Here is a 22619-nt window from a genome sequence, read left to right on the forward strand (position 1 = left end):
TCATCGAGCAAAATGAAAATTAGAACCTTGTCACACTCTATCAGCGATGTGGTGATATTCCCACCCTCTTATAGTAAGGTCTTAAAGAGGAAACCGGCGAAGGGCAATAAAAAAGTGCGTAAATAAAGAGGAGCTGATTTATTAATCATTGGCTCAAAATGTCATCTGGTTACGTAGCATATGATTGAGTTTAGTACCCGAGACTTCATGAAGCAAATACGTAGGAGTAGCTACCTCACAGTTGCGATAATACTTACAACTCTTCATCATTCACACATTCGGGATTTTCTCTCGTGTTTTTATTCGCTCTGCATTCCTTAAAAATTCTCTCTTTTAGATAACTGCCTTTACCTTGGCCTTTGAAAAAATGCACTTTGTTTCAAATTATTGCGGCCCCTTCATACCAGTGCTCACCATGAAATTCTCTCCACACATCCCTCTAACTTCACCTCAGCATTCTTTCCACCGTTTCATCACCGCTAGAATCCCCCATCGCTTTGAAAGCATTTTCGCTCTCATTCATCAAGATCCGTTTAAAATAATCACGGGGCATTAGAACTAAAAGGGCAACGTTTTATTTAACAGTGCATGATACAGTCCAAGAAAAGATTTTTTCACATATTAGCAGTGTAGAGATTCCAAAGAAGACAAAATAACATTGCGGTGAACAATTTCTTACTAACTCTGACATTAATGTAATTGATTAAATTTAATTTTTAAAAACCAATCTTCAAACAGGAAGTGGAGTTTGATTCATAATTCCGTAAGCCCTATTCCAGCATATGTTTCCGCGACAAACTCAAAGACTGGCCAGAAGATGTTCGCGGGATCTCCGGCTACACTGTAGACATCAAACATTAAAAAGCACGAGGGAAGTCTGTTAAATATTGTATCTAAGAGATCTAATCTGTTTACTATTTACTGTGTTGAGTTAAAGTAAAATAATATTGTCCTGTGCGTTGTGTGAAGTTATCAGTAAAATAATTAAAGAATCAGTGGAAGTTTCAACAGGTCATGGACCCAGGCACCAATATCCACCGAACGTTTGGATTTCAATGAAAACGTAAAAATATGGAAGACAGAAAAAAGACAATATTGGCAATAAAAAACACTAACAGAATATTGCAAAAAAAATAACGCACTCGGAAACAATGACAGAAGATCTATCAAACATTGAAATACTAAAAGGAGCTGAAACTTTTGAATTGTGGAAGTTCCAAATACGAATATTCTTCCGAGCAAGTGGCCTACTGGACGTGGTCGACGGAATTCAACGTCTGACTGACGTGAAAGATGAAAAAGACGTACGTCACTGGAAGATGTTGGACGCCAAGTCACAGAAGTATACATCTACATCTACAAATTACCCTGCGAGCCACCTCTAGGGTGTTTGGCAGGGGGTGATCAATCACCAGCATGCATTTGGACTCCCACATGCACACCACACCGTCCAAGAAACGTCCCGTATAATAACAAGCTATACTACTATATGCTGTTAGAAATAGAATATAGAATAGAAATTCAGAAACATGCAGTAAGTTTTACATAGGTTAGTAGGCTACATTACAAGTCATGCAATCTATTTACGCGTTCTATTGCTGCCGTTATAATCTCTTATTGATCGTGGAAAAAATGACATTCGGAATCTGTCTGTTCTGCAATCTATCTCTCTTATTTTATTTATATGATCTGATCTTCCGTAGTACGTTGGCGTCCGCAAGATATGGTTAACTTCGTCAGAAAAGACACTGCTCTTGAATTTATCTAAAAGGTTTAGTCTATTTTTCAATCTACGGTCCGACAGAGATTCCCATCCGAGTTTATGTAAGAGGTCAGTTACACTAACAAGACTATCGTAACGACCTTTCACATACCTGGCAGCTCTTCTTTGCACGCGTTCTAACTCTGTTATTAAGCCTTTTTCATGAGGGTCCCAAACACTGGCAGCGTATTCCAAATGTGGTCTAACGAGGGAAAAGTAGCTAATTTCTCTCACTTTGTCGTCGCACTTTCCTAATATTCTTTTAACAAAACCCATTTTACGATTAGCTTGACCGGTTATTTCTCGAATATGTTTATTAAAAAGATAATGGTGCATATTATGCCTTGTTTTACTGCCCATGATATGTTTAAAGCCCTGACGAATATATACGAGCGTGATACGGAGCAACAGAAGTGTCATTTACTGCAACAGTTCTACAATTTCCGTTTCGGGAAGAGTGCCGACATAATGACGAATATTTCCAACATCCAATCAATAGTTCATAAACTTAAAATGCTGCAGCAAAATATTGATGAAACCATGTTAATAACGAAGATACTTAGTGTGCTGCCCGCTGATTATCAAAACTTCAGCTCCGCGTGGGAGTCTACCGCGAAAGACGAAAGAACAATTGAAAACTTCATAGCGAAATTGGCGGCAGAGGTACAAACATTTAAAAGCTCTAACGATGAAGTAATACAGAACTCAGCATTAAGAGCAGAAACGAAATACTCGAGGAACCAAAATAAATGTAATAGCAAACCATTGCTTTGCAGTATTTGAAAGAAAAATAATCACGAAGAAAAGAATTGTTATTTCCGAGAAAGATCGAAATATCAAAAAGTGTGTGATCAAGGCAAGAGACCGGGACATTTCATCAAGCAATGCTGTTTCCTGAAGGATGAAGAAAGGAAAGATAAAACAAGTAAAAATGCATTCATCAGTTCTACTGCATTTTTCAATGAACGAGTAAATTAAGAAATATGGTACTTAGACAGCGGAGCCAGCGAACACATGTGCAATGAAATTGGAATATTTAAGGAATACCAAGAGATTAGCGAACCCAAGAAAATAAAAATTGGAGACGTATCAACGCTGGATGCGGTTGGATGCGGGACGATAAAACTTCTGGCGAACAACGGTGAAGAATGGATGCATACAATCCTTAAAAATCTAGTATGTGCCTGAACTTAAAACTAACCTTTTTTCTATGGGACTAGCCCTTGATAAGGGATACAAACTGGAGTCTGATGATAAGAAATGCGTAAAGAAGAACATGAACAATAAAATCTGTGCACAAGATATTCGATCCGGTAAATGGTGCGTAATGGATTTTCGAACAACCAAGCAATCAACTGGTGAGTTATATTTGGCAAAGGAATCCGAAACTTTGCAGGAGTGGCATTATAGATTTTGCCATTAAAACTTCACCTTAGTGGAAAGAGTTTTGGAGGAAAATAAAATTCCATTTATAGAAAACAACCTCAATTTTCGCAATTCCTGTGTAGAAGGGAAATATGCAAAAAGAAAATTCACTCCAACCAGCAGAGGCTCTAAAAGCATATGTGAATTAATACATGCAGGCCTATGTGGACCGATGGAGACAGAGTCGATTGGACGAAGCAAGTATTTTCTGTTATTGAAAGATGACCTATCACACTTCAAAGTAGTATATTTTCTCAGAAACAAAAGCGAAGTGAAAGAAAAGCTGAAAGTTTTTATAAAATACGTAAAAAATCAGACTGGAGAAGGGAGTAAAATTTTTAGAAGTGACAATGGATCTGAGTTTGTAAATAAGGAAGCAAGAAAACTATTTTTGAAGGTGAAGGCATTTGTCATCAAAAATCTGTGCCCTACAATCCTGAGCGAAATGGGAAAGCCGAACGAGAGATGAGAACTTTGGTAGAATCAGCTAGAACAATGATGTTGAATAAGAAACTGAGCAAAGAATTTACGGCCGAAGCAATAAAAAATCAGACTGGAGAAGGGAGTAAAATTTTTAGAAGTGACAATGGATCTGAGTTTGTAAATAAGGAAGCAAGAAAACTATTTTTGAAGGTGAAGGCATTTGTCATCAAAAATCTGTGCCCTACAATCCTGAGCGAAATGGGAAAGCCGAACGAGAGATGAGAACTTTGGTAGAATCAGCTAGAACAATGATGTTGAATAAGAAACTGAGCAAAGAATTTACGGCCGAAGCAGTTCATACTGCAGTGTATGTGATCAATAGAACTGGAACAACCTCAATAAAAGGCAAAACTCCTTATGAGTTTTGGATCGGTAAACCATTTGGAGATTTTGAAAAGCTCAGAGTTTTTGGATCAATAGTCTATGCTCATGGGCCATATCAGAAGAGACAAAAGTGGGATGCCAAAGGCAAAAAAGGGATGTTTGTGGGATATGAAGATTGTTCAAAATGAGTATGAGTATTTTTTATGGACAAAAGAACAGTTGAGGTAGTTAGAGATGCAGTCTTCATTCCTGGAATTCAAAATAACAGCAAGGAAGAGAGAGAAATTAAAAAGGACATAAATAGAGTAAAGGTGGAAAATCAAGATGAAGAAGATATAGTACAAGAAACAGAAGGTGTAACAGCTGGAAGAGAAAAAGAAGATGAAGGATTACACTACAATCATAGAGACAGAAATAAACTTAAAGCACCAGATAACTTGAAGGAATATCAATGTAAAATGGCTTTAATTTCGTATAATGAGGCTGTAACTGGACAGGAAAAAGATAAATGGATAGAAGCAATTGAAGATTTAAGTTTTAATTGGCATAGAGGTAAAAAAAAACTAAGGACTCTATTTTCCTATCTCAGAAGGGGTATACAGATCATATATTACATAAATTCGAGATGAAAAATACCAAGGGAGCTGATACACCTTTTCAAATTGGGAAAAGAGTTGATGAGCACGAAGAAAGGGATTAAAGTGTTCTCAAGATTACTTACAGAGAATTGGTTGGTAGTCTTTTATATTTGACGAATAAAACAAGACCTGACATGGCTTTTGCAGTCAACTATGAAAGCAGAGGTCTAGAAAATCCAACAAAAACAGACATTGAAAATGTAAAAAGAACATTCAAGTATTTAAAGATTACAGAGAACCTGGGTATTCGGTACAAAAGAAGATCAAACTTGACTCTGGCTGCTTATACTGACTCTGACTATGCAGGTGACTTAAAGACTAGGAAGAGCACAAGTGGACACGTCCTGATGTTCTGTGGAGGTCTAGTAGCCTGGTGGTCACGTAAACAACCAATTGTGGCTCTCTCCACTACAGAGGCAGAAAATATTGCAGCATCTGAGTGTGTGAAGGAAGTTGCAAAAACATTTATTGAAGAATTGGTTGGTAAAGAATTAAGTGTAAGATTACATCTGGATAATCAAAGCACTATTCGACTAATTGAGAAAGGACAGCTTAATAGACGAAGCAAGCACATTGATGTAAGATGTCATTTCATTTCTGAAAAGGTGTCACAAAAAGTATTGACTTTAAATTACTGTCCAACACAATATCAGTTAGCTGATAAATTTAAAAAAGCCCCTCAATAGCATAAAGTTTCATGCACATAAAAACTTATTACTGTCAAGTAATTGAAGGAATTTTAATTTTTGCTAAAACGTAAATGTAAGATTAATTTTTGTTGTATAATGGTTATAATTATATGAATTAATTCTATGATATAATTTTCAAAAAACGTTTTATGGTGCTGAATGATGTAATTTATTTTCTTATGTTTCTAAAGAAAAAAATTAAGAGAGAGAGTTAAATATTGTATCTACGAGATCTAATCTGTTTACTATTTACTGTGTTGAGTTGAAGTACAATAATATTGTACTGTGCGTGGTATGAAGTAATTAGTAAAATAATTAAAGAATCAGTGGAAGTTTCAACAAAGTCAACAAAATAGAAAAGAACTATTCATCCACCGAAGAACACCGGCAAATTATATAATAAATACGTGCGGCTTTTGGCGAATCAGCTAATACCTTTAGACTATAAATAAATACACGGTGACGTAAAATAATGTTTTCATTACTTATATTGTCATCAAAAATGATTTCTCGTACAATCGTAAAGAAAGAGGGACATTTCACCTCATTTATTCCATAATTATAAAAAAAAATAACATTGGACACTGCGCAACATTCTTCAAAATCAGTAATTGGCGTAAAAATATGGTGATCTTAAATGGTATTTACCACTCGCACAACATGATTATCCTTAAAACAAACAAATATTTTATCCACCCTCCTCTTCGTGGACAGAGCTCAGCCACAGCCACCTAGTCACTTCATTACAATGGAATTTAGCATAGGGAATAGAACTTGGCGAATTATCTGCCGCACGCCAGCAGACGGCATATCTGGCGCGGCAACAATACTTTCGTTTACCTTGGAAACCACAAAACGTAGCCGTACGGTGACATTTTATCAATTGGATTTTCCAAGCGATAGAGAGCGGATGCGTTAGCATATTGTGGTGTTATAAACGAAGTTTCAACGCACTGTTTACAGTATCAAACAGCTACAGTGAGTAATACATCAATCACTTGAGTAGCAGAAGAAGAATATAGTCATCTTGCAGGCGTTTGCAGTCAGCAACAGCCGGCGGAGTTCCGTCTTCGGGCGGCAGAGTTCGAAAAGAACACGTGCAAATACGAGATTCCATTTATATCCTGCAGTTGAATCTCACAATCGATTCCATTCGGTGAATTTGGAGTTGATACAAAACAGCATATCTCGCCATCCATATTTTCCGCCACGTACATCATGGAACGGATTTTAAAGAGATGTGCATCGAGCATCTCTGGAAGTGTGATGGGAAACAGCCTGGAGGAGAGGCTGGATCAAGAGTACATCGTCCACCTGGAGCACATTCAACCATATTTGATTAAAACTCCAAACGAGCTTCGCAACCAGGCTGAAAAATGGTTGATTTATCTAGTCGGAGTGACTCCCAAGACCCTGGACGAAAAGGAGAGGCGAAACATTCACCTGTCCGTTCTCCTCAATGACATGGCATCCGGAACTCTCACGGGGAAACACAAGCTGACGAATCCCCCAAGGCCAGGGGAGCCAATGCCTCCGTGCTCGGAAATGAACTTCGACGACAAAGAGGAGAAATTGCTGGCCGCGGAAGACGTTGAAGAAGACCTGAGCGACGCGTTGTGCTCAGAACTCACCGAAGCGGAAGGTGATGGTGCAAATTCGGCCAAAGGAGAACGTGTTCAAGACCATCCAGTGACACAAACTCCTGTCGTCGCTAGTGAAAGCTCGTCTGGTGACAAAAACCGTCTTCCCATGCCAGATGAGAAGGATAGAGAAGGACACGAAAAAAGGAGTGGTAACACCAACGTTCGTCCAGATACCGAAGGTGATGGAGCAAATTCTGCCAAAAGAGAACGTGTTCAAGACCATCCAGAAACTTTAGCAAAGGGAAAGGCTCACAAAAATGGGAACCTTACGGGCGATGTTGCAAATGACGGCACTTATTACGGAAAAAATGAAGATCATCCATCTGAGAGTAAAATAATTGGAAGGAAATATGACTCTGGAGTCGAGAATCATTTCTTTCATGGGAACGGTAACGGTATTAAAGCACATCACTACTCACCAGAGCCATTTCATGACTTCGAATATTCTCTTATGCCGCCTAGGAAACAAATATTTTGCCATAACATTAAAACGGGATGCAATGACGCTTTCGGCCATGGTGAAGGTGATTCATTAAAGCCAATTTATATCCCATCAGAACCCGTCGACGCCAACAACCTTCCTCATAAGTTGGCTGAATACGATAGAAAGAAATGGGACAATGGAATGGACCGCGAGAAACCATGTCAACATACCGAAGGTGATTATATAAATAAAAACTTCATTCCATCACAAAAAACCAGAGCCTCCTACCATACTCTTGAGCCGACTCAGCGGATGGAATATAGGACCCACAGAATGGATCGCAAGAACCCTCATCTTCACAACGAAGGTGCCTTTATGAACGAAAACTACGTTCCATCGCAATCACGTAGAGCCTTCCAAGATACTTATGAGCCATCTGAGCAGATGAGATTCTGTTCTCACGGATTGGACGCGAAGAATAGTCGCTTCAAAGCTGAAAATGACTTCAGGCATCCATGCCAACATGGACTCACAGAAGAACGGGAACAACGGAAAGGTGCGATGCCTGGTGTCAGGTTCGCAACTGATCCACCACCACCAAGGCGACCCCCAGGAAATCTGGGAATCTCAGAAATGCCGTTGGATTACCTCTTGGAGCTGGTGGACCGGGCTTGGAGAGGCGAGGCAATTGTGGAAGTTGAGATACTCCTGGAAAGCGTTTACGAGGATATGAGGGAGGAGCCAGAAAATGAATGGCTGTGGGAACAGCCCGACCCCCTAATAATAAGAGGGGCCCTACTACACAGGTTGACGGAGACAATCATCAACGAAATGGGGCGACAGGAGCATGAAGAGCTCCACCCGCAACAGACGACCCCTTCCCGCCAATACTTCGGCCAGACTTCACCTGGATACAAGTGTTCCTGCCACTCTTACTACCAAATGCATTCATCCCAAAATGTAAGTACATAATTCAAATTATATTAAAATACCTTTGCCGAGGGTAAAGGGTTTGTTTCCTCTGAGTTACATACTAAATATGCACAAGAGCGAGAATCGATTTCTGTTCTTGAGGCCGATATTGAAACGGTGAAAATCTAGATGCCGCGGTTGATCACGAACAATGCTCTCCACTTCTATAAGTCTTTCCCATGTCTTATAAGTCTTTCCCATGTCATATAAGTCTTTACCTTCTTCTAATCATAGGCCATGAATAACTATTGTTCTTTTATTAAATTTCCAATTTTTGTGAGAATGCTCCACATAAAAAGAAAATACATCACAAAAACATTTGAATGACCCCATTCAAAACTTATTTCTAAAAGCACATTAAAAGGCGTAGCCAAAATGATGAGTTCGAGGGCCACGTACAGGGAGGACCAGGGGCGTTGAACTCCCCTCTCGGGAATATATGAAGACATTTGTCTCTAGTAATCTCATTTTATGCTATTTTGACACTTAAAATTGCACGTTTAATCGGTCGTCGGGAAGTTGTTTGGCTAAACCATATTGGTGGAGTAGAATAAATTTGTTTTTTTACGTTAATATTTTTCTGCTTAAATGAATTGTCTTAGGGAATGACTGTCCCCCAGTGCCCCCCTTTCTACGCTGTTGACCACTTTAGATATCAGCTCAACATTATCCATAACGAACGCTTCCTTTTTCATCGCAGACGACTCGTAAGGATGACGGCGATGCATGGGAAGGAGAAGAAAGAACAAATCATTCCCGCACCCATTGCCGTAAACACATCATACCATCCATGGAGGAAACAAACCACTCCCAACGCAGAACTGAACATCTGGAAGGAAAAGTAGCTGATGAAACTCAGCCGCGAGGAAGACAGCGGAGAGATTCAGCAGATATGGCTGCCTATCTGCAAAAGTACGAAGAAATGGATCGCGATTTGAGAATTCTCGAGAAGAAGAGGAAATCTATGATAACGGCATACAATGAAGGGCTGCAGAAAATATCCAACCCAAATATTCCACTCCAAAGTGTATGGATGCCACTTCGCAGCGAACTGGATGACATCACGCGCGAGATAAATATGTTAAAATTAGAAGTATCTAAATTGGATCAATATTATGAAATAGATGTCAAAAAAGATATTCACTCTTGTCAACCTGTGATTGTACACAAACCTGTGATTGTGACACAAACTCCTGTCGTCGCTAGTGAAAGCTCGTCTGGTGACAAAAACCGTCTTCCCATGCCGGATGAGAAGGATAGAGAAGGACACGAAAATAGGAGTGGTAACACCAACGTTCGTCCAGATGCCGAAGGTGATGGAGCAAATTTTGCCAAAAGAGAACGTGTTCAAGACCATCCAGAAACTTTGGCAAAGGGAAAGGCTCACAAAAATGGGAACCTTACGGGCGATGTTGCAAATGACGGCACTTATTACGGAAACTATCAAGATCATCCATCTGAGAGTAAAATAATTGGAAGGAAATATGACTCTGGAGTCGAGAATCATTTCTTTCATGGGAACGGTAACGGTATTAAAGCACATCACTTCTCACCAGAGACATTTCATGACTTCGAATATTCTCTTATGCCGCCTAGGAAACAAATATTTTGCCATAACATTAAAACGGGATGCAATGACGCTTTCGGCCATGGTGAAGGTGATTCATTTAAGCCAATTTATATCCCATCAGAACCCGTCGACGCCAACAACCTTCCTCATAAGTTGGCTGAATACGATAGAAAGAATTGGGACAATGGAATGGACCGCGAGAAACCATGTCAACATACCGAAGGTGATTATATAAATAAAAACTTCATTCCATCACAAAAAACCAGAGCCTCCTACCATACTCTTGAGCCGACTCAGCGGATGGAATATAGGACCAACAGAATGGATCGCAAGAACCCTCATCTTCACAACGAAGGTGCCTTTATGAACGAAAACTACGTTCCATCGCAATCACGTAGAGCCTTCCAAGATACTTATGAGCCATCTGAGCAGATGAGATTCTGTACTCACGGATTGGACGCGAAGAATAGTCGCTTCAAAGCTGAAAATGACTTCAGGCATCCATGCCAACATGGACTCACAGAAGAACGGGAACAACGGAAAGGTGCGATGCCTGGTGTCAGGTTTGCAACTGATCCACCACCACCAAGGCGACCCCCAGGAAATCTGGGAATCTCAGAAATGCCGTTGGATTACCTCTTGGAGCTGGTGGACCGGGCTTGGAGAGGCGAGGCAATTGTGGAAGTTGAGATACTCCTGGAAAGCGTTTACGAGGATATGAGGGAGGAGCCAGAAAATGAATGGCTGTGGGAACAGCCCGACCCCCTAATAATAAGAGGGGCCCTACTACACAGGTTGACGGAGACAATCATCAACGAAATGGGGCGACAGGAGCATGAAGAGCTCCACCCGCAACAGACGACCCCTTCCCGCCAATACTTCGGCCAGACTTCACCTGGATACAAGTGTTCCTGCCACTCTTACTACCAAATGCATTCATCCCAAAATGTAAGTACATAATTCAAATTATATTAAAATACCTTTGCCGAGGGTAAAGGGTTTGTTTCCTCTGAGTTACATACTAAATATGCACAAGAGCGAGAATCGATTTCTGTTCTTGAGGCCGATATTGAAACGGTGAAAATCTAGATGCCGCGGTTGATCACGAACAATGCTCTCCACTTCTATAAGTCTTTCCCATGTCTTATAAGTCTTTCCCATGTCATATAAGTCTTTACCTTCTTCTAATCATAGGCCATGAATAACTATTGTTCTTTTATTAAATTTCCAATTTTTGTGAGAATGCTCCACATAAAAAGAAAATACATCACAAAAACATTTGAATGACCCCATTCAAAACTTATTTCTAAAAGCACATTAAAAGGCGTAGCCAAAATGATGAGTTCGAGGGCCACGTACAGGGAGGACCAGGGGCGTTGAACTCCCCTCTCGGGAATATATGAAGACATTTGTCTCTAGTAATCTCAATTTATGCTATTTTGACACTTAAAATTGCACGTTTAATCGGTCGTCGGGAAGTTGTTTGGCTAAACCATATTGGTGGAGTAGAATAAATTTGTTTTTTACGTTAATATTTATCTGCTTAAATGAATTGTCTTAGGGAATGACTGTCCCCCAGTGCCCCCCTTTCTACGCTGTTGACCACTTTAGATATCAGCTAAACATTATCCATAACGAACGCTTCCTTTTTCATCGCAGGCAACTCGTAAGGATTACGGCGATGCATGGGAAGGAGAAGAAAGAACAAATCATTCCCGCACCCATTGCCGTAAACACAACATACCATCCATGGAGGAAACAAACCGCTACCAACGCAGAACTGAACATCTGGAAGGAAAAGTAGCTGATGAAACTCAGCCACGAGGAAGACAGCGGAGAGATACAGCAGATATGGCTGCCTATCTGCAAAAGTACGAAGAAATGGATCGCGATTTGAAAATTCTCGAGAAAAAGAGGATATCTATGATAACGGCATACAATGAAGGGCTGCAGAAAATATCTAACCCAAATATTCCACTCCAAAGTGTATGGATGCCACTTCGCAGCGAACTGGATGACATCACGCGCGAGTTAAATATGTTAAAATTAGAAGTATCTCAATTGGATCAATTTTATGGAATAGATGCCAAAAAAGATATTCAATGTCGTCAACCTGTGAGACAATATTAATAGTTTCACAGTCATCATGTAGCAATAGGTGATCAAGTTCGAAATTATACTCTATGTAGAATGAAAAATTTTAGTTGCCACGATCCCTGATCAAACCATGGCATTAATAAAGTTTGTAAGAGCAGCAGGTCATTCATGATGAGCTCTACTAGCTCAAAAAATATTTCTCGAATGCTTTCATTTTCCTGATTTTTGAATTTTGTGTGTAAATGTGATTTTTCCCTGCATGGCCATATTGTTCTACATATGATGCATGTCACCAAAAGCATCGTCACAACGTCACCATGGCATGCCAAACACCAAATTATGTTTCATTGGATGTACTTTGGAATGCATTAAAATTTGATGACGTGGTTGGATATCTAATTGTATTGCATTATAATATTTTACCCTTATTCACCCGTTGATCTCTATAGATTATATATTCCGCTGAATTTCATTATTTGTAATGACATCCACTGCGCGTTATTTTTTTTTAATGGCCCAAAGTTCTTTGCTAATTATTTTTCAAGTTTTGAAGTATTCAATTGGTGCCACTTTAAATCTCTATCCACGCTTAATTAAGCCAGAATGACGCGACCAATATTCATTAACTTGTTCAGGGATGCCGCAATAGACGGCACATATTATGGCTCTCGGACGTAATCATTTTCAGATGCCATCATATTCCCTATATCCATCATTTTTTTCCATTGAGTTTGCCATCATTGGACACTTACGTGGAATAAGCAGCAGTGAATCAAAGTACGACAACGATAAGGAAGCCTTAAATGACGGAGTGATATAGAGAATGATGGTTTACGCAATATTTCCACAAGGGGTCTGCATAGAGGAGGTTCAATGTCATTCCGTAAAAGGCTGATGTATGTTGCCACTGCGGACACATTTTAATCTGTTTTCAAAAATTTCCGCGGCTCTGTGGTGTGTGTAACGCGATCCCCTTTCATCCAATATTTTGCAGTACAAAGTTTGTCATTGCGAGGAACAGCATTGAAAAATAACAAATTTGACAGATCACATCATCATGGGCGTACCCAGCGGGGGAAGGTCCAGTAGGGGGAAGCTGCCCTTCCCCCCCCCTGTAAGCAAAAGTAAATTTACCTCAAAGCTAAATTTTTTAAAGAAATTTTCTTCAGGAAATCCAAGAAAAGGGGAAGTTATATTAGTGCAGGGGAATGGAATTTTTACGCTTGTAAAATGTTATTTTCGGCTAAGCTAGTTGCACAGCGGAACCGTGATGATTGACAATAATTTTTCCCTGGGAAAATATATTCCAGGCATATTTTCACGAAGCCATCCCGTAATGACAGAAAAAAGGTTTACTGTGTTCGTTTGCGATAGTTTATTTTAGCGTAATAACCGAATATTTCACCAAATAGTTAGCATTTACTCTTAAGGGATTATCAATGTTTTGGTTAAAGTGGGCGTGGCTATCCTACCCAATTACCACCATTCCTGCCACACTTTGCTACACGCTCGAAACCAGTGGTTCCCCCTCCAGTATATTTACCTACAACCTCCTTGGCGACAACATATTTAGAGGACGACATGAGGATCCTCTTTTAATATTCGTGCTTTCCCCAGTCAAAGAAAATCATAACTGAAATGCGTGAATGCGTGAACTGAAGTACCCTGGATCGCCACCGTGTCATCAAATGCATTTCTGCCGACGTTTCGATGTCCAACTCGGCCATCGTCCCATGGCCTATTAGCGTTAGTTTTCACTCAATAGCCCTGAGGATTATGGCCGAGTCGGACATCGAAACGTCGGCTGTAATGCAGTTGCTGACACGGTGGCGATCCCGAGAACACTTCACGGAATCTATTCGCAGGGAAAGCACCAAATCATAGCTGAAATTATGACTGGATGATATTATGGACGACGTCACACGCAGGATAAATATGATAAGATTACATCGATCTCAAATGGATAAATATTGTGGATTCGATATCCAAAATATTACTCCCTCACGTCAACCAGTGAGGCAATATTATTAGTTTCGATGTTCTTATGTCGCAATAGGTGATCAAGTCCCAAATTATATTCTCTATAGTACTCCACTCAGGGGCGCAGGTAGGAATGAAGGCTGGGGGGATTGGGTGCAACTAATACCAAGGTGCGTGGAGGTATGGTATACCCACCAGGATAAGCGTTAGGTGCGAGATTAATAAATTGAGCAATTTGAAGATAAATGGTTCAAAATGGTGAGTTTTACGGCTTTCTGAGGGATATTTTACTATTTCGTTCACTATTCTATATTAATATCAATTCAATTAAGTAAAATGGATTAAACATAAAAACTTCTCTGAGCTCTAGGAGGGGGGTTTATCCCACTAACTCCCCCCCCCCCCCCGCCCTTCGCCTCTGATTCTGCTCAACTTTGTGGAAGTTCATTCTATGATATGAAAATAAAATTGTATTTATCCACCAATTTTATCTCGCGTTACAACTAGTATCGACGCAACGGCGTCTTCTTCAGGCACCTAATGATGATGAATGTACCTGATGAAGATGCCGCCTCGTCGAAAATAGTTGTACCGCGGATATAAATTGGCGGAAAAATACATACTTTCCTTTTCATTCCCCAGACTCTATCATTGGCCCTCACATTACGAGCTTTAAAATGCAAAATGAAGGAACATCCAAGGGCCACCAAGAATAGACAATATCACCTATCCGCCTTCGTCGAGCATGTATGGGAAGGACAAACGCAAAAGGCTTCGAAAATGCTTTACTCATTCCTAAAGAGAAGTATTACTATCAACGACTCATGCGAGAGGCTATCTAAGTAGACAAAAAACACCTAATTTCAAAAGGGAGGATAGCTAATCTTTCTCCAACTCCTCGATGAAACTCGTCCTTAAATCGAACAGTTAACAGGCACCTGCCCAAAACGAAGGATTATGTAAGACGGGAGAAAACTTGCAACCGACACTTCAAGCCTGAAGACGCCCGCAGCAATGCCGACGAAACTGTCATAGCGAAAATGAATTGACGCGGAGGACAACCCGAAAGCCAAGCTGCGAGTAATCTCCGTTGTATTCCACACACTATTTAATAAAGTCTCGACCGGTTTCAACCTTTTCAGGTCATTATCTTATGTCAGGTCAGTATTATGGTTCATTTTTTTCAATTACTCCATACTTCAAATAGGAGTTGTATCAGATACTAAATTATCGACCAAGATGATCATTGGAATCTTCTCACAATCAATCCGCAAGCTTGTGGTATTACCACTCTCTTAAAGTAAGGTCTTATGCCTGACATCGGTGGAAGACAATTTTTTTAAAATACTTAACTCGAGAAGGAGCTGATTCATTCCACATTGGCTCAAAATTCCACCATTTTATATAGCATACGATGAAGAAAGAAAGAAAAGGAGTAGGTAAACCGCATTCAATACTATATATAGATTACTGAAAACCGAATAAATAAAGAAATTTCAACGTGAGGGAATGAGGAGAGGCTAGATATATTAGCAAAATGTTTCATTTAAACCCGGATAAATCGAAATGAAAAACCCCGGATTAAAAATCTTCTTATGAAAGTTCAAGCATTCTCATGACTCTTCTACACGTCGCTGCATCAGTCAGTCCTGGTTCTTATTAAAATCACGCAAGCATTCATAAAATGAATTTGACCCATAGCTATTGTATCCCGTTACGTCCGAAAAAGGGTAGTTTCCTTCATCAAAGAAAACGAAAGGCATTCATTGCGATTCGTTACCCACCATAAGTGTATTCATAATACACAAATTATTTGGTTTTGGAAATCCCAGTTCAGACGAATGGCAATGGTCAATGTTAACCTCTTTGAAATAAGATCTGTTGGGCGCCCATGCGATGCCACTCCACGTGAAGTCACAGGCACCTAGACAAGTAGTCAGGAGTTTTACTACCTCTGATTTTACCATTGCATGCATGTATCACAGAGCTCAAACATTTCTTAATAATCACCTATTGAAATTGCCTATGATGGAAAAATTTTCTTCGTTTGATAGGGTACTAATAACCCTTATTTAATGCAAGTGCTACCTGCTAGCAGAGTACTATACACTTTCGCAATACTCGCCAGCAAGCAGCCTGCATCGTAGCGGCGTTCGTGGCCTCGCACCAAGGTAGCCTCACACAGCAGCAACCAGACGTCACACCGGCTTTTCCCAGCATTCATACTTAGCCGTCGCGTTTTCGCGCTCTTGAAAATTTTCACTTTTCATTTTATCGAGAAAAATAGATATCGTCATTTTAAAAGCTAAAGGCGTGAAATATGTACTCCAGGATTAATATTCTTTTGATTTAGGCAATAAAAATAATACGAAAACACTCTAGTGGCCGGAATCCGAGAGACCTACAGAATTGCCGGACATGTCATAATTAAAACACAAAGTGGACTGTATGGAAAAAGATAACTAGCCTCCAGGGAAGCACTGAGTGACTTACTCCAGGCCGCCAGGCTGTAGGCTCCACGGTCAGGCGTCTTGAATATTACGATGATGCCCGTTAGCCGGTGCGTCAGTGAGTGAGGCCGAATTCGTAGCCTCATGGGCCGAGGAAGGCATTAGATAACGAAAAAATATTCCGACAGGTGTCGCGGTTAGTGGCAAATCCCTTACTACCCTCTTTAGACCATAAAAGAAAATCCACTACAGGGCGCGAATATCAAACATCTATAGTTCTATTAATAACATCATTAAGGATACAATGTGGAAAGAAAAGACTAAAATTTTCCGTTCATTGAACTGCTAATTTGGAATAAGAGTTACGGGCATTAAGTATGGCCACAGTGTGACATCTTGAAAAATAACAATAATAATAATGAATTTTTTTTGGTGAATATCTCAGAATAACTTCATTTTGCGGGTCTAAAATTCTCTATTCGTGCTTATATAATGTATGCTGGTATTTTCCCTTTAGCCCGATGCCTGGAATTCCCGATTTTGACTTGAATTCTTAATAATTACAATTTATTCCAAATTTTCAAAATTTATGCACCTAATTTAGTCCATTTATTCTTCTAAGTATTTTAACCATATCTGGCTCCTAATCTATTTACTTATGATATAGGTAGTGCTAAATATTTTTCATGTGGAAGTCCGGTTGTATTGGAAATGAAATTACTAAGGCATTTTATATGCCAAAGAGGGCTGTTAAATCAATGCTAAGGGTTTTAATAAGGATTTAAGAAGGTCATAATACTCTGCCATGTATTAATATTCTGAATTGTTCTATGCTTGTCAGAAGTAATCGACAACTGTTTCTATTCAATGCTGCTATACGTAGCCATGAGACACGTGGTAGTGTTTATGTGGCTAATCAGCCTTTAAATATAAGCAAGAAAGGTCCTCACCATTAGGCCTCCATGATCAACAATAAGATTGAAGTTTCACTTCAACGTTTAGCCTGCCAAAATACCTTAAAATAAATTAGGAGGATTTAAAACTGCTTATTCATAATCACTAACGCAGCGTTGATGAGTTTTTTAGTGATTAATTTTTGTAGTATTCATTTTATTACTTGTTTTCTTCCTTTGTATGTAATTATTGTGTGTAGTTTTTTATATGACTGTCTTATTTTTAACTTGCACAATCAGCATGGCATTAAATATTATTATTTTTAGATTATTATTACCTCTGAGCATCTCTGCGTCATTGTCGCATGCAAAGGATACCAGCCTCGTCAGCATATCCCTCATAAAAACTCCTGTGTCTGTGGCGTTGTCAAATGTTCGCGTTAAGTTATCCGAACGCTCTCTCAGGCAATCAACAATGATGTCTTGACGGCTGTGGGAGGAGAGGAGACATTGAAATTCGGTACTGAAGAATTTTTCTCAGACGTTTTCACATATTGTGGATCATTTAAACCTCAGTCAGTACGGAACTGACTTATATTGATTTTACTTCGTGTATCTAAGAGACATAAAGGGTGGTTTTAGAGGGAATCGATAATTCTTCAGGAGATGGTAGGGGAGGAAATGTTAAGCTTTTTTTTCCAGTACCTAAACCTGGGGTTGGAACTCCTTAGTTACTGAGCGATGGCGATGCAAACTTTTTTTGGTCGCATCGCAGTTGCCGTGAATACGCTTTTTCTTGGGTATCAATTTTTTGCGACATTTTTTCAATACTTTGTATTTTTGCTGGAAATTGTAATTAAGGTTAGAATAAAATATATTACTATAATTTTCGGAAACGATTAATATTTGAAGAATCTGAGCTTTTCCCGGTGAATAGCATGGGTGAATGCTTATCGGGTTTCCGATCGGGTGCATGGTGTAGGCCGAGATATCGTTGTGAGACTTTTCCAGTATCATCAGGGCTGATGATGATGAATAATGAATCATAATCAGTGCTGAGAATGTTGGGGAAGTCTCTCAACAAAACGTCGGAATACACTATGCATACCCTGTCCCGGTTTGACACCCGAGAAGCTAATATCCAATAAATCTTTGCGCTGAATTATAAGAGAGATTGTAGAGGGTATCAACAATACGATGGCACAATCTCAACTATTTTAAAATTGCTTCAGGCAATTATAATCGCACATTTATGTTTAATCTTAATTATTTTAATATAAGACACGGTCTCCGGCGTTACTTTGAGGAACTGCTTCACCATAAAATAAAATATAAATGCTTTGTTCTATTCCACACTTTATTTAAAATAGTACGACGCGGGTTTCTACCACCTGATGACAGCATGATATGCAAAAACCCGGGTCGTAGTATTTTAGATAAAGTGCGGAATAGAACAAAGCATTTTTATTTTATTTTTTAATCATTTTATGTTCTTAAAAATGCAGAGGATTAAATAAAATGTCGAAAAGGCTTGATACTCAAGAAAAACCGATTTCATAAGATTTGAAAAGAGCATTCAAAAAAGGTTTTTGATGACATAGCTCAGTATCTAAAGAGTTTCGACCCCATTTTAATGGACAAAAAATGCTTAAAATTGTCTCCCCTACCACCTCAGACACACCCTGTTTATGACTCATTTACAAAATTCATTTTGTGGGACCATTGAACGATAAATATTAACGAAATCACTTGGTAAAGTTCCACAGAAATGAATTACATCGGGCTAGGTTTCAATTGAAACAGTCATTATAAAGATGCCAATATTTCACCGACTTATATATGAGGGGGTGAGAAGCCAAGGGGTATTGGCGGATCCAGGATAGAGCCAAGGGGGTGCTAAGTTTGGGGTAACCTCCCAGATAGAATTACCATTCTATCTAGTGTAAATTGTATATTCAAGGGGGGTTAACAATTTTAGTCCCTTAGCCCCCCTCCCCAATAGATACGCCACTGCGAAGGAGTACAAGCGATTTTTTTCTAAACAGAGTTAGTTACAGTTAATTGTTAAAAGAAATATAGAAAAACTTGGCTGCCAAGGGGTACGATCGAGTCTCTGTTCTGTACTGACATCGAGTGGAATATAAAATGCACTACTAAATGTCTAATCGATCTCCTTTGTTTCCTTTACCTAATTTCTGTACCTAACTCTGTTTAGAAAAAAATAAATCACCTGTACCCCTTAGCTTCTCACCCGCTCATATATATCAGGGCATTGTGTACGACATCACCCTCCTCGCCTCTTACTCCATAATGTAGTGTATAAGGTGGCTCGTGTTGAAACCTTCATAATGACACTTAAAGAATTAAGTTGAAACTTAGGTCGGTGATATAAATGTTTGTGGAACTTTGAAAAGTGATCTTATTTCGTTGTAGTATAGCTAAGGAGTTGGCAACTTGAGAAATGTGTCTTCTGACTTATAATAACTTTAAATGGCCTAGCTTTTATTTTTTAAATTTACTGTATGATATTGAAAGTAATACAGCAATAATGCCAATTTACAGTGGCCCAATAACTTGAATTGAAATTGCCATTAGCGGAGAGCATTATAAGTTTCTCTTTAAATTATCCATCAACAAGGACCGTAATGATTTCAATATAATGTCATTAGAAGTGTCAAAAGTTTTCTTAAATTGATTTCACTACAAATTCTCGGTTATTGGTGGGTTGTGACATATCAACGGTCATTCGTAAAATGTTATTAGACATTATGTGCCTATGAATATCAACATTAGTTTCCTTGTGATCTCACCCGCAAAACTGGCTTATGCGATTAGTTGTCCCATTTTCTGCTTTTGGATCCTCATCCGGTATTTCATGCTGAATACACGGCCATAAATATGTTGCTTCAGCCTGTAATTGAAAAAATTACGATTTCATTAGATGAATGTGATAATCAAAAGTACAGTTCAGGGTAACCACATATCCGAAAAACCCCGAGAAAACCCATTTAATTAAAGTTTTTCCAACGCGTCCATTGGAAATTAGCCAACTAAATCTTTAATTTTCTGAATTTACGAAATCAGAACACTTAATGATATTTCTATAAGGAGAAAATATTTTTTTAGGAAATACTTAAATTTATAGGTATTTAAACACTAAATTTGATTACTGGGCCGTTGTTTAAAAAAATAATATTAATTGCATGCCAAGGTATTATTGATATTGTAGAAGGTGTAAAAATTATGTTGAATTTTTTTGTTTAGTCGCTATTTTAGGCTATTTAAATTGAATTTAATCATTTTCTTGTCTTTTATTGCTTTCAATATTAAGTATAGGACCTTTCTGTATGATTTCATACACTTGTGAACATTGTAACTTTAAAGGATTTTTCGAGCAGTCGCACAGCTCACACCAAGAAAATGTTCGGGACACTCACTGAATGATGTCATCCACGGTATCTTACTTTTCAGGATGAGAGTATTCTCACTGTCAATGGTGAGGGTAATACCAAGAGCTGGGGTTCATGGACAATTGGTCGTAAACAGTCTCACTCCACACCCCCTGACTGTAAGCTCTGTACACTTGGGCGGATCGGAAAAATCGATTTTAAAAAATCCATTTGGCTCAATGGAAAAAAGTTGTGGGGCTGATCAAAAATAAGGCCTGGAAACTTTGAAACCTCTAAGTAAACCCCAGACCCTCGCTCAAATGCCATATAGGGGGGAGGGTAAAATATCGGAAAATTAAATACGTCATTCCCCAATTTAATATGGTATTTAATACAGTCATTCCCTGTAGTAAAGTATAGTATAATTTCAGGGAGCTGCGCTGCCTAACTGGCTGCATATTTTATTTTTTCAACTAAATTCCCGGAAAATTTCGTGACTGAAAAGTTTAAAGATTTTTCTGGAAAAGGAAACCACCCGAGTCACGTAGCACCATTGATAAACATGGAATTTGACCCGTACTTACATGAACCTCCCGTTCTCGCTCAACGGAATCATCATCACTGACGACCGTTGCTAAAACTTGGTTAACCATGAGGAATGCAACTAGTGTGCAAGTACCTGTGAAACAAGAAAACTTAAATGTTTTTTCAATACCTTGAGCCACAAGAAAGAGAAGAGCCTTCTTCCATTTGTCATGCTGGAATGATTTCAAATAAAAGGATGCACCCGCATAGATTCAGAGTAAGTATTCGTGTACTATCTTGTTTCCATTTTACACCTTGGGCATCTACCACTGCCGAGTTGGTTCCTATAAAATATCGTGACTGTTCACCAGCTGTCAGTCTATGAGCCATTCTTAAAAAAATGTGCGCTTTCCAAAGCCAAATTTTTTAAGGAAACATTTTGCTCGCCTGCTCTTAAATAAAGTATTTGTATAAAAATCATCTCCAAAGATGTTGTCCAATTAGTGGTCGTAGTACTCTAATAAAACTTTCCATTTTGTAAATACAAATAAATTTTTTATTTGAGTGGAGAATTTTGAAGCGTAATTTTGGATATAATCCAACAGAACTTTCGGACCTAAACATAATTATTATATTTTTAGACAAGACAAATTTTACCTTATTAATTTAAAAATAACATTCAGGTTAATAGTAATTTTTTAAAAACTTTGAAAATGAAAATGCATTGCTGAAAAACTTCTAACTAGTTTTTTCAACAATAAGCTTCACATCAGTAATTCGATTGAAGCCATATTAACGCTGATGAATGAGAGAGTAAAATCAATCAGCTAAAAGAAATCCACGCAAAAAATATTAAATGTACTTATTTACAGTGAATGTCCTTGAAAACATGTTGTGATTTCACACTCCTGTGGCTACGTCCGGAGAATTTCACTCACTTATCCATACCAGACTTTGGGTTAATTCACTGTGTGAATGACTTGAAACAATTCAAATTCAAGGAAGATCTGAGGTTTTCCGGCGTATGATGATGTGGAAGTTGTTTCGGGTTTCCCACCGGATGAGGTTCTCCATCTCTGCCGACGTTTCGACACGACCATCGAAACGTCGGCAGAGATGGTAAACCTCATCCGGTGGGAAACCCGAAACAACTTCAACAATTCAAATTCAACTAATAACGATGACGGCAAAAAGAAATAGTACGATACAACGAATGACAAAAATATCCTTCTCATCAACATCATACAATTTTTTTCTCTTATCTTCTGGAGTTTTAAAATAATTTTGGCCAGTTTGTGGAGAAAATAGACTGTGTAATCAACATAATTTTCTCAGAACGAATCAACAAGATAACA

The 22619-nt window shown here is 38.8% G+C and overlaps 1 protein-coding gene across 4 annotated transcripts in view; it reads right to left on the reverse strand.

The window, feature by feature from the left end:
- LOC124154353 overlaps positions 1 to 22619 on the reverse strand; it is a 61813-nt gene that overhangs the window by 20289 nt on the left and 18905 nt on the right. For 3 of the 4 annotated variants that reach the window (XM_046528031.1, XM_046528030.1, XM_046528029.1), the window contains 3 exons: positions 21324 to 21418; positions 20161 to 20261; positions 17689 to 17840 (listed from right to left, as the gene is read on the reverse strand). In XM_046528031.1, the coding sequence (XP_046383987.1) occupies positions 17689 to 17840; positions 20161 to 20261; positions 21324 to 21418 (348 nt within the window). Of the gene's footprint in view, positions 1 to 17688; positions 17841 to 20160; positions 20262 to 21323; positions 21419 to 22619 lie in introns of those variants that run through there. The other variant, XM_046528028.1, reaches the window with a different exon arrangement.

The sequence above is a fragment of the Ischnura elegans genome, chromosome 2 (genome assembly GCF_921293095.1).
Source record: "Ischnura elegans chromosome 2, ioIscEleg1.1, whole genome shotgun sequence".
Lineage (NCBI taxonomy): Eukaryota > Metazoa > Arthropoda > Insecta > Odonata > Coenagrionidae > Ischnura > Ischnura elegans.